Source organism: Boleophthalmus pectinirostris, unplaced genomic scaffold (assembly GCF_026225935.1).
Source record: "Boleophthalmus pectinirostris isolate CB_2022bp ecotype Guang Dong unplaced genomic scaffold, ASM2622593v1 HiC_scaffold_5, whole genome shotgun sequence".
In the NCBI taxonomy this organism is placed as follows: Eukaryota; Metazoa; Chordata; class Actinopteri; order Gobiiformes; family Gobiidae; genus Boleophthalmus; species Boleophthalmus pectinirostris.
In genome coordinates this window covers 16,190,240-16,203,913 of record NW_026571404.1, presented here as the reverse complement: position 1 = coordinate 16,203,913, position 13,674 = coordinate 16,190,240, and the positions used below count along the sequence as shown (strand labels likewise).

Sequence of the window (13,674 nt, the reverse complement as noted above, 5' to 3'; positions counted from 1 at the left end):
TATTAGAAAACACAAAAAAAAAGTCTCAATATAATCTGAAAATTTAAGAACACATTTTCAGAAGTCTGTAATAACTACAAGCATTAATGGTTCCGTTTAGGTGCTTGATTTTCAACAAAATGGTAAGAATGACAGTGACTAAACTAAAAACTAAACTAAAAAGCTGCTGGCTGATGTATGTTTAACAGCACGAATCATCTCACACATCACATCAGTTCTCATTAAAATCTAAAGCCGCAAATTTTTAAGATGTGCCTTTCCCCCAAATATGCATTGTTTTTTTTATATTTTTGAGTTCCTAAGATAGATATGATTTTCTATACAATTGTCTATCAGATCACACTAAAATCTAAACTTTTCCACATCTAACTGTTCTTATCAAGCTGTTAACAATGCATTATGTAACTGCTTGTCACAATATCGCTTAAAAATATCTCTCTCTTAGATTTATTAAATTACTTGTGTTTTTACTGCAGAAAAATGCCTTAAAAGTTTCCAGTCAAAGCAATTACAAAAGTTATGAGTGCCTATTTGAAACAACTTACTAACTTATTCTCTTTTATTGATTAATATTTGATGTAACTCTGCTCTTAGTTGAACTGATATTATGTTATAGTCTACTTTACCACACTCGAAACCGACTAAAGTAATTTCAGTTGCCCCCCTTTAACCTTGAATGCGCTGACAGAGGTATCTATAAGAGTCCACGAGGGTCTTGGGACCATATGATACTTTTACAAATGATCGGATTGGTGTTCACTTTCTTGTTTGTCAGCGCTTTTCTAGCCCACTTACATGGCTCCTTAATTAAACATCCTTTGTCACAACTCTTGACTTTGTCTCAAGTGACCTCTGTCTGCCTTGCATTTAAAACAGAGGATTACACAGCCTAATCAGGAATGCAAAGAATTAATAGACCATAATTACTTAATTATGTAATGAATTTCAAAAATGTGTTGACCTTTTTGATAGTGAGTTTAATAATAGATTATTTTCTGGAGAGTAAAATCTCTCCATCAATCTACGTCAATCTGGAGAAAAGGCAAGGGGGAAATCCAGTTGGTTAAAGTTGCACTATGTAACTTTTCCTGCTTGTCTCCATGGAAATGCTTTACAGTTTAATATTGATGTTCATAGACACAAGCAGGCAACACCACCAGACAGGTACAGCTCTGATCTTTGGAGAGGCAAGCACACTCACAGTAAGAATGCATGTTTTTTGGACATCGCCGTAGCATGATTGAATGTTTTATTGTCATGTTTTTATAAGTCCAATTTTCTATTTTACTTCAAGGTTTTAAGACAACTTTCACCTTTGCCCTTTCCCGCAGCCCCCTAAATCCCCCCTCTGCAGCGGCTCTGTCTTGGCTTGATTGCCTCTTGATATCATGTTTCCGCGACACTCCTGTCCTCATCTCATCCACTCTTGGGTCGTGTGCCAAAGTGAGCTCCATCTGCTGCTTCCTCTGGCACTGCCACACTGAAGATTATCCTCCATAACTCGGCACGCAACTCAAAGCAACTCCCCCTCTGCCCAAAAAACAAAAGACAAAACAGATCGGTCGGGGCACTGTCTGTGACCTGAGCCAGGGTCAGACAGAGACCAGAAGCGACTCAGGACTGCTGTCTGCACGGTTATGTAATAGCCAAAAGTGAGAGCGAGGAGAGCTTTATGTGGTTGAAAAATGAGTAGGAGCACCAGCTTAATGGGTTGTGGCCTTATTCCATAATTTGCCATAAAGTGCAATTTATGTTCCAGTGTTTCCCAACCGTTTCTCTCAGCTATTTACAGGCTATTTACCTAAACATTCTTCATATGGGTTTACGTAAATAGCCTGTTAGTGATGAAAAATGTACATACATACATACATACATTCTATATACATACGTACATACATACATAATATATACATACATACATACATACATGCATGCATACAAACATACATACATACATACATTGCATTAAGATCCCAAGATTATCAATCTATTTTTCCAATCCAAACCAGCAATCTTTATCCTGAGTCATCAGCCGGTGTCACTTCATGGAAACCGCAGCATTACGATTTTTTCTCTCAACGGTAGGCGGATACTTTTTGCTTTTAACCAATCACTGCTATTTGGCCGTGATGTATGTAATGCGCCGCTAACTGGGCTAAATGGTATATTAAGCTTTTGCCAAATCCTGTAGGAAGAAGGGCAATAACGTCTTTCCCCTTGATAAAATTCACCAAACATTCTTTGTACCGGCTTTAAATCCTCGATCTTGGGAATCGTTGCCAACACAGAATGTATGGCTTTGTCTACATCCATCCTGACCGCTTTGTTTAAGTTTGTGCTGTACCACAAAAAGGGACCCAGTCATGGCTTCACAGCTCTTCGCTGATTAGCCAGTGTTACAACTTCTGGGGTCTTTGCAAACTGTCTAGTGTATACCAATTCCTGACGTAGTCGCTGAAGAGAAATGAAATTGAGCGGAGGCACTAGGTGGCCCCGGCCTGGCTAGCAATCTTTAGTTATTTGAATGAAATTGATTTGACTGTTGTAAGGTACATTTTATTGTCCCCGTAGCAAAACTTGTCCTCGGCATGTCACCCATTCTTCAATGCAACTAGGGCACATCATCAGGAGCAGTGGGTGCACAGTGCAGCACCCAGGGAATGATGGGAGAAAGTGGAGTGCCCGAAGGAAACCCACCCAGACACAGGGAAACATGCAAACTCACACAGAAAGGCTGGACAGCCAGGAGGCAGACCCCCACCAAAAGTTACATTGTGCAACTTTGTGTGGAATAAACTTCTAAGTCCCGAACAGGTGAGTCTAATGAAAAAAATAAATAGCCCTACTACCCACAATGCATTGCACCAGCCCCTTGAGATGTTGATGGATTGGACCACACTCTGGCAGCTGAACTGGAGGTTTACAAAAAAGGTAACAAACACATTTAAATGCTTTTCCCTCTTATTCCCTAAATTGCTGTATGATTAATTATTCAGGATAGTCTGCTGTCGTTCCCGTGGGCAACATAACATCTGTCATTTATTTAAAGAACAACAAACTCGCAGGGAATCAAGTCACTAACGCATTATGGCTTCATGTTTCATCTGGAAGTCTTGGCACACCTGCTGTTTACAAAATAGCGGATGAAATCGTCTTAGAGAAAAATGTTATTATCTGGTGCGTCTCCTATGGGAGGCTCCACGGTCCAGAGCAAAGCTTTGTTTCAGGATAAGATGAAGAAAAGCACTGAACAGAACAAAGGAAGACCACTGTCAGGAATGTAATGTGGAGGTTTTGGTAAATTACTCAGTTATTTAAATGGGAAAAGCCATTAAGTGCTGTATGTTTATTTATTTAACACAGATGATATCTTGGCATCTCCTCTTGTTATCACATGTTTTTCTTGAAGATATGTATTTTTAATAGATCTCCCACCAGCAAGTTCATTCTATATTTTCATTTAGAGGATAAACTTGTTACTTAACCTGCAATATTCCTAGAATGCAAGTGTTTCAGTGCTTAAAAACGCCATGAAAACCATGCATTCTTAGTATGAATGGAACCTTTCTCCATATTTGACCAATGACTTAGTAGCCCAGTCACATCACCTGCTTATCCCCATGGAGATAGAAAAGTTACAGAGTGCGCCTTTAGTATGAATTGTTACTAATTTTTATTCAGAAATGATAAATAAACCCACCAGTATACTTTCTATTACATCACATTTTGTAATGTTTTACATTGAATTTGTATGATATATCTTCCCATATCGCCAGACAATAAGGTATAAATAATATTAGAAAAGCAACATTTAAATCAACTGTGGGCTATACTTAATAAAATGTAATGCTATAACACTAATAAAAGTCTAGATTTATTCATTTTTTCCTCCTTAACTATAGTGATGTAGTGCTGTGTGTGTGTTCACCTGATGGACCAAACAGCCAAGCACAGGCGGCTTTCAGACTCATGTAAAAATACCAGTGCCCTTAAGACTTTTATGATGTTGTTGCTCCGTCTGGCAGCCAAGGCCAAGGTCTTTCAGTGGGTTTTACAACTACAGGAGACACTTCACACCACAGCGCCATAGTCTCAAATGACACTCAGACAAGCATTTAATTTTACAACTACATTTATTAAAAAACAAAACAAAAATCGACCGAAACAAAAACAAAGCAACAGGCGTCCCATTGGGGATGAGACTGTTTTACAAAGAGACATTTTCAAAGCAAAACAAACCAGCGAACTGTCATCTAGCAGCATCCAAATGTTGGAATCTCCGAAATCGTCCTCATTTATATATTTAAATATATATGTATTTTTTTGCCCTGGCAAGCTACACACTTACTTTACAACATACACAGAGCTCTTATCTCTCCTTAGTGCAGAAAAGAAACAATAACCCTTAATAAAATAAACAACTTTTAGGTTAAATAAGCTTAAATAATAGTGTTAAATACAAGACACTTCTGTGGCAGATATGTACACGAATAAACACATTTGGCATTGTAGTTGTGGTTCACTGGCGCTTGCTCTAAAATGGTCTAAAAACACTAAAAACATCAACATTTCACAGCCATACAATTACATACACACACCATTCATCCACAAAATGTATATCAGTGAGCCACAGACAAGGCATGTGTTTAACAAGAGACCCAAAGCAAAGAAACAATTCATTTACAACCAAGAGTTTTAGGCACAGTCTCTTCTGTTTAGTAAATACACATCCCATTCGACTGCTTTGTGCTAGCGTATCATCTTTTCCAAAAATCCACAGTTTTGTTACTACCACTTTTGTTATTGCTAGGACATCGTGACAGTGAATGGAAACTACAGACAAAATAATCACGCTTGTGTTGAGAAGGGGAAAGAAAGCACCTTCGAAAAAACGATTCAAAACATTTCACCGACCCTTGCGCTCACAACACTGAGGAGACATGGAATAAGGAGGAACAAAAATGGTCCAAATATCCATAAACATCAAAATCCAAAAATAGGTCTTAGTTGTAGCTACATTCATGTTTCAATCCACAGTACTTTTCTAGACTCCTCTTGGTAAGTACCACTACTTCTTATCCAATACATTCGTCCAATTTCCCATTTTTTAGTCCACTTTCTTGCTCCTTGCTTGGGACAGTGTGCGCAGTATGATACAGTAATTGAATGTACAGTACAGTAGACCGACGTGACAACAGCAAGTAGGTAGATTCTTCTATATGTAAATGACTAAATTAGCTTTACATTCCACTAGAGATGCCAAGGAAAGGATCCAGGGGCGTTTTCAAGTCCTTATAAGCGCTTTCGAAAAGGTTGCCATGGTAAAGAAGAAGATAAATCCAGACAGTTCAAGTCTTCACCAATCGGCGGCTAAGCTACAGTCTCCAAACGGGCTAGTAGTTAGTCAGGTGTTTGAATTTGTTTATAGGTGGTAAAGTGGTGGTGTTTTGTTCATGGTTTCTTATCGATGGAGTGAAAGAACCACTCGGTGAACTTCCTGAGCTGAGCCGCCGCGGTCTGGCTCTCTTCCTGCAGGCGCATGTTGTCCTGTCTCAGATGTTGGACTTCCTCTTGTAGCATGGCCTTGTCCTCTTTCTCCTAAAAAGAAAATAAAACAATACACAATCAGTCAAACGATCACACAATAAATTCATGTGTTTATAATTAAAGGTACATTATGAGGATTCGTCACTTGCTTTGGATATCTCATTGCTCTGCCTGGAATGTTCCACAGTATGACATAAAACAGCTCAGCTTTGCATTTATTCAATCACAGGTGGTTTTATGATTCAAAAATCTTGAAAAACAGGCATTCTGACTGTGAGTGGAGTTGCCTCGCCACAGATCTGACCTGTAACTTGGTCTGGTTTGGTCTCCGTGAAGACAGAAAGGTTTAATACCATACTGTGAAACTTTCCAGACAAAGCAATAAAATCTCCATAGAGAAAAGCATCTGATGGACTCTCCACCATAAAAGTTACATAATGCACCTTTAAAGGGCAATTTAAGCACACTGAACAGTTGAAATACAATAATAATAATAATAATACATGCAATAAGAGACATACAGTATTATTAGTAAGCCATGTGAAATTGCTTTGGAATAAATAGGTCTGCAGTACTGTACAAGACCATTATATAAAATGAATTGGTCGATTATTGGTCAAGATTTCACAATGGTAAGTAGTAGTTTCATCAGCCAAGGTTAAAAGATATTCTACTTTCTGATAAACTACAAATAAAGTTAAATAAAGTTAAATTTTATGAGCAAAATATATTAAACTGCCTTTCCTAAAAATGTCATTAACTATTCTCTACAAGTAATTTCATTTTCAGTACTGATTATACTACCATTATGGAATCAGCAAATACTATTACTACTACACTACAGGTACTACTTCCATAGTGCATTTAATACCACTACAAGTATTGTTTAAAGTGCTGCAAAATTGACTCTTGATGCTTTTAGCCAAGTTCTAATGTTACGTCCTGTCTGTCTACATCTCCAAAGCTCAAAATACTCTGTTCCACCTTGTGATGTCATGTAGTGGTAGTTTTCAGATAACAGCTGCCTTTTATCTTTAGTTCAGGAGAGATTTGCAATTCCAGGTCTGAAATTATCCAAATGACTCTAATGAAGGTGTATGGAGTTTAAAAACATAGTGGAGTACTTCCTGTATTACCACATGACATCACAAGGTGGAACAAAGTGTTTTCTGTTGGAGAGAAGCGCTGAGCCTAAATATAAAGGGTTTGTGTGTATCAATGACAAAACAAAACAAAACAAAACAAAACAATGGGCCCTTTAAAACTTTTGTGCAGTGCAGTACATCTCAATTGTTCTAGCACATAAAACACTTAACATACACAATGCTCAATCAATGTCAGGATATGAAGCAAAAAGGACAGAGCGGAGACTGACAGAGAGCCTATTATGAACACATCCGTCTGTCTTCAGGCCTGAGTGTAAATGGGAGGCATTAAGCAGTCTTCTCCCTGCTACGATTAAAGTGCATTTCCTCTTGTGTGTTTTAAACACATTAGCAGAGGTGGGGAACGTCGGGCCGGGGCACAGAGCAGAGGAAGCAGGATATTAAATTAGAGAGACAAGTTTGTACCACGGCGACCTGCAGGCATTAATGTTACTCACTGCCTATTCATCAGTGTGACAGACAGACGTGAAAGAAGCCCCTAAAAGAACAAACAGTAAGTTCAAAATGTGACAGTACCTTTCGGAGGTCATTCTGGAGCTGCCGCAGGATCACCTCCAGCTGATTGACTTTCCCAGTGAGTGACGAAGGAGGGCTGAGGAAGAGGAGAAACAGAAACATTTTAAAATATGCAACAAAGGTTTTAGGCAAGACAAGGCAAGTGTATGTAGAGCATAATTCATAATTCATAATTCACAATTACTAATTAGCAAAATGTGCATACACTCCCAACTAAAACATATTCTCCCAGTATTTAGTTTACATACTAAGGATGGGATAAGGTTTCATGCCACAATAAATTAAAAAAAATAAAATTGCCACAGGATTGTGCAAACATGTGTAGTTATCTTCAATCCAATTCACACTTTATAGCACATTTTATAAACTGAAATGTTTCCATTGTTCCCATGTGGTGCACAGGAAATCATTAAAAACAAAGAAATAAACAATTGCTCCACCAGTGCTCATAATGAAACCCTAGAACAATAAATAGTAGCTCGTCAGTAGATCTCATGAGATTGAGATGTTTACACTTGGATGGGACAACATTGAGTTAAGATCTTGAGAAGCCTTAGTTTGAAAAAAAAAAAGGAACAATGAAATTAAAAATATTCGATGGAATTAAAACTGTGAGGCCTTAATACATATATTCTTGTACTCTAGTAGCTACACAAGGATTAACACAAAACTGTCCTTTATAACAGAGGTAAGAGGAGTTGTAGAGTAGGTAGAGTAAATGGTCCGTTTTAGTGCACAGGCCATGATATTTCAAATATAAAGCAAGAAAATGATCTAAATCCCAGAAGGTCATATGTAAATACCAGGTATGAATACATTAAAACAAGTAGGTCAAGTTGGTCACAAGTGTTTTATATATAGATGCAATCAAAACCAGTCTACATTTCAGACTGTAATTTCAACCTCTGTAATACATTTGTTTCTTGATTAAAAATACTAAGAGGAACTATCAGAGACAATTGGTTATTATTAAATTAGTATTTTTTAATCAAGACAGAACAGTTTTCGGATTGAAGATGCTGTTCTTCAATCAAGACCAAAATGTGACAAAATCATTGTATTAGCATATTGCAAATGGTGAATAAAACTTACTCCGAGTCCAGTGCTGCGCCCTCAGCCTCCACCACTCTCCTGGTCAGCTCTTTGGAGATCTGCAGAGCCTCGGCCCGCTGCATGTCCGTCATGGTGCAGAAAGACGCCACGCGCTGATCTGGACAAAACAACATCAGACAAAAGGTTAAGGATGATGCAAACAAGTACATGAAAGCAAAAGGCTGGGGCTAACAGAGCAGAAGTAAAGGGTGACCGCATGCACACATTCATACAACAATAATTCATGGTCAGTTGAAATATTACAGGTTTGCCAGAAGAAGAAAAAACAAATGCACAAACAATCGCCATTTCACATTTAACCTTTGTATAGTTGCAATTTGATGAGATTTCACATCAGATTTGGGGATAGGTTTAATAACCGGTATTTTGGACAAGACTGGGTTGTGGCAAAACAAAAAATACTTTCTACATTGAAAAAAATATATTTCGATAATATAAATTGTAAAGTGTAATACAATTAGAAAGTAAGGATAACATTACTCAAGTATAATTTTAATTCTACTGTAAATACCCAAGTCTATGCTATTTGATCTGTATGCTGCATCGGTTCCAATTTTGTATCTGATATGTATTGTGTATCAAATGTGATATGATCAGTTGATTCTAATTTTATTTTGTGTAAAAGAATTGACGTTTTAATCAGTCTTTATTGGAGATTTGTAAGGGGACAAAAGACAACATGGTGAAAAAGGAGCATTTTGGGGACAGTGAAGGGAGTTCCCCAGGGCTCAGTGGTGAGACCCTGTGAGTTTGCACTGACAGCTGTTTGACTGGTAATGGACCTCCTCGCACTGAGCTCGCAGGCATGAGTCACGCTTATTTTACCATATCAGACCCTTAAGGCCATTTAAAGCCCCATGGAAAACCCAAAAGTTGGAGTCTTTCACTCGGGGACTGCTCAGTTAGTTTAAGACTCTTCTTCTCAAGCGCCGTCGGTTTGATACTTAAGATACCAGGATCTGCATATGCATGGGAGAGATTAAGGAAACCCCTCCATTAATTTAGTCCCAAATGAAAGCTAATCCACTCCAAGACAAAAAGATGATAGGGCCTGAAGTGAGAGGAGACATCATTTACATATGAATGAATATTTTCCACATACTCTGCATCATGAAGATTAAAGACTTTGAGGAAAGCGGCTTGTCATTTTAGCATGACCTGCTGTTCAGGTTTACAGGACAAACAAATGCAAATCAGAAAAATGAAGATTATGTTATTTTAAAATATAAATATAATTGCTGGATAGTGGCTGCTGTATACTTAACAAGAAACGTAAACAAATTAAACTATAATATAAAACTACACACATATTTGTTACTTTATCAGTAAGTTTTGCAGCTAATCATTAAAATAAAAATACCTGTCAGATGGCACACTGTTGAGGAAATCTTGAACACCAATTAACTGAACAAGAAATTAAAAATAATCTTAGGCATATGGTTATGAGACTTTATAAAGACCTTTGACTCTTCAGAGAAACTGCACATTGTTGACCAGATGGCCATTATTTTTATTTCTGTTTTTAGGGAAGGAGAAAAACATTTCAGTATTTGGCAAAAAAAAGTTGTGCATTTTAAAGCCATTTGTCACATTTGCTAAAGGTTAAGTTTAATGGCTTAACTGTAGCCTTATACATTTTGTTCATGGCTATACAAATTTGTAGTTTATGGTTGAAATTTAAAACATGAGCACTGACGTTTTTGTTTGTGCTTTGAGCCCACTGAGCCTGTCTGTTTGCATCACTGTAGTAAGCAGTCTCCAAGGAGTCACATGACCGGGCTTATAAACGCCATAAAATGCTTTAGCTCTTTCTATCGCGGGTCTAACCACCTCTGCCTAAGCACACAAGGCACAAAAGCAGCCAGGAGCCTCTCTCTGCTTGGCAACCACGCTCCAGTTTACACAGCGCTTTCTGGGCCAGTCCTGCTGCCGTGACAACCCATGTTTGGTTGCCAGATAAGCTCCGCACATCCACTGATTTCACCACACTTAAATAACCACGCTGCAATGATCCGTAGTAGAAAAATGAGCGTCAAGGAATTAACCCATTTGCAGTATTCATTAATTATGCTTACTGAATATTCACTGCTTGTAGGTCTCAGGGGTCAGGTCGAGTTCAAGTGAAAAAGCTTGTGGCATGATAAGGCTTTCGTGATGCATGGTGACGTGAGTGATCAGAATGTGCTTACAGCGAATGGCAGCAAGAAAGACCACAAGCGATAATGCTAACGGTGATGTGGCGTGCGCTTTTCAATGACTGTTTAATGTGAAAAAATGTATGAGTGACAGAAAAGATGACTTACTTCGGGGGACAACTGCATTGTCTGAAAAAAGACAGGAATTCCTAAATTATTTCTACTTCTAAGACAATTGCCTTATAAATAGCTAAACAGGCATATGCTTATTTACACAGAGCCACAAAAGCAGAAAGCTGAAATGACCAAACTATCAAAGGCCCAAAAGGATTAAAAAAATTCTTCCCAAGAGGTGTTTTAGTGAGCTAACAGTGCCAGAACAGTCTCCATGTCTGTGCTATGGCATCACAATGGGGCTCCCAGCTTCAGGCGCAAAAAGCAAAAGGATTCCCCAGAGTAGTCCCAGCGCTAAAGCCAGCAGCACTTAGAAGAAGCAGGCACACACACAAACCTATGCATTCAAGCATGAGGAGAGTTAGAAGGGCAAACACACACGCCAAGCAATAGGCAGAGAGTTAAAGTGGCGTTGGAGGGGGTTAGGTAAGGCGCGAGCAGCTCTATAGCCGGACCGGTTACCTTCGAAGGCCCGGGCCGCATCGACCAGGTGGGACCAGTCCAGACCAGAGGCGGGGTCAGGGAGGGGCATGAGGCCAGGGTCGCTGAACTTGGAGCGGTCCGCCAGAGAGCCGTCCGAAAACCAAAACTCATCTGCAGAGACAGGCAGCACCCGTAAGTGTCTGTGCCTGGTCTACAAGAGGGGCTAAAGGGGACTGGAATTTTCCATTTTTGGAAAGGAGTGGAAAGGATAGAGGGGCAAAGAGGAGGGGACTTGAACAAAACATTAAATAACAATAGTAGGGTTCTTAAAAGTTAGAAAAATAGGGGGTTAGAAGCCTATCAGTATAAAAGACTTAGTTAAAAAATTAAAAGGTACAAAAACAGCTTTTACAATAATCGAAATATAAATTCAGAAATGTCTACCACACTCTAAAAGGCTGAAGGAACTTGCTTAACATACCAGGCAACCTAATAGCATTTACCTATATACCATTTATATTTAATCCTAACCAATGAAAGCACTAAAACAGATCAGTAACCTAATTTTGCAGGTTCCCATAACCATATAAACAACCATTGACCATGACTTCCATTTACTTGTATATGAAGAATATCCAATAAAACCTTTGTATTTCACCCCAAACTTTAACTATGACTTCAAACTGAATCAAATAAAAGACCAAGGCCACACAAGTATCTCTCCAGTGCCCATCAACAACACTTTTCCTACTCTCTACCTCTCTCCAAACCTTGAAAGACAGTTCAATAAGCACCAAAGGCTAGAATTTGGATATAGAGCCAGAAAAATATCTTGAGGTGACCATCCTTTTTCAATCTTCCCTGGATCATAAGAGGGAGAGAGAGACCAGAAATTCCCCACAATTCCTTACAGCAATCAGGAATCCATCAGGTATGACAGGCAGAAGATGGCAAAAGAAAAAAAAAGTCTTTCCAAAAGCTATTTTCTATCCTAATGACAGCAGTTGGAGATGCTGAGGATGGCTTTGAGATGGGATGGAGAGGACAGGAGCCAGGCAGGGACACATGGGTGAGTGAAACGCTATGCATGAAAGGTTGTGACAATTCTGATGGAAAAATAGCTGCGTTCATGTCATAGTAGATTGGCAGTAGAAGCAAAAGGCCAGGCAGGGCACAGAGATATCAGTGGGGCACAATAAGAATAGACTTGCTTAATCCTGGTTTATTTCTGGTATATCCCTGGTTTAAAGTGGTTTAATTGTGGTTTAAAGTGGATTTTACCTACATGCATAATCCTGGTTTATCAAGTTGAACGGCATTACACACTTGTTGTTGCTGGTGGAATATATTGTGCAATGCTGCATTTCATTTGTTCAAGTTTGTTTTTTATGTATGTTACTTAACATAACATATAATCCTACTTGGCTCTGTTTGAGTCTTGAGTTAGACCTGGTTTAGTTTTGCTGTTGTCATATTTTTAGTCATAACCTACTTTGAAAATTTGTTGTTTTTTATAGCTATGGTTTAGCTTTAGTTAAATCTTGAATTCATGCCATTTCCATACTTTCTAGGAATTTGAAGTACCATTTTGAATGTATTTACTATTATATCTGTATTAATATTAAGATTGTATTCATATTTTTAGTTAATATCTTTTTGAAATCTCTCTGTTTATGCATATTCACAGTGAGAGACTAGCCTGCAGTGACAGGTGTCTGCTTAATGCGCAGGCACTGACAGGCCCCTGGTAAGTTCCCTGTGTCTTCTCCTCCTCCAATTAGCCGACTCTATCCAGAAGTGTTGTTCAAGAGCGCGCCAGTTGGGCTAATGATATCGAAGGGACTGGAGTGGCTCTTCCACTTAGTGTCTGAATCCTGGCTCTTATCTGGCGCCACAGAGGAGGGACTGATAATCCCAGAGACACATGCAAAATAAGTGTTTGTAGATTTAATTTGGTGCTGTGGAGGATGCTGTCAACAAGCAAGAGGAGAGAGAACATCTAGGGGGACTTGTGGTGTCCTTGAGGTGACCCACTGTAATCTGTCATACAGGTGAATCTCAATTCATTCAAATAAATGTAATGTCTAATTAAATGCATTTTGTAAAATATTTGAAAGATAGTGCATTGTATAAAGGAACTGAACTGAAGCACTTGTTTTAGCAATGATTATATAGAGTTACAGAAAAAAAAAACTTTGTGCACTATGTAAGCGGAGAGGGTCTGCCATCTGCTTGTCTCCATAGAGATGAGTTAGTCTAGAACAGTTGTGTCAAACTCAAATTCACAGAGGGCCAAAATTAAAAACTGGGACTAAATCGTGGGCCAACCTAAACATTTATTATACATTTTCAACAACATCTGCATGTTTTCTCTTCTTTCAAGATTTGAACTGTTAAACCTTTTCTTATTAAAATAAATGTTTAATAATAGTTTTGCTTAAACACTGAATCCAGAACAAGCATAATATAAAATAATAACAAAATTTGAAATAAATAATGTCTCTATAGCCTATCTGTAGCCAGTGAGCCAGCTATAATACATATTTGATATGATCTCGCAGGTCAAATATAATATATAATATAATAAACAAATATAATAT

At 38.4% G+C, this 13,674-nt stretch overlaps 1 protein-coding gene across 1 annotated transcript in view; it reads right to left on the bottom strand.

Annotated features, from left to right (window-relative positions):
- Window positions 1-4,137: 4,137 nt before the first annotated feature.
- Window positions 4,138-13,674, bottom strand: part of LOC110157006 (signal-induced proliferation-associated 1-like protein 2) — a 141,208-nt gene continuing 131,671 nt past the window's right edge. Inside the window, exons 19-23 of the mRNA XM_055162828.1 lie at window positions 11,114-11,245; window positions 10,646-10,666; window positions 8,322-8,439; window positions 7,230-7,305; window positions 4,138-5,598 (exon numbers count right to left, since the gene is read on the bottom strand). Of these exons, the coding sequence (XP_055018803.1) occupies window positions 5,452-5,598; window positions 7,230-7,305; window positions 8,322-8,439; window positions 10,646-10,666; window positions 11,114-11,245 (494 nt within the window). The 3' untranslated portion in view covers window positions 4,138-5,451. The remainder of the gene's footprint in view (window positions 5,599-7,229; window positions 7,306-8,321; window positions 8,440-10,645; window positions 10,667-11,113; window positions 11,246-13,674) is intronic.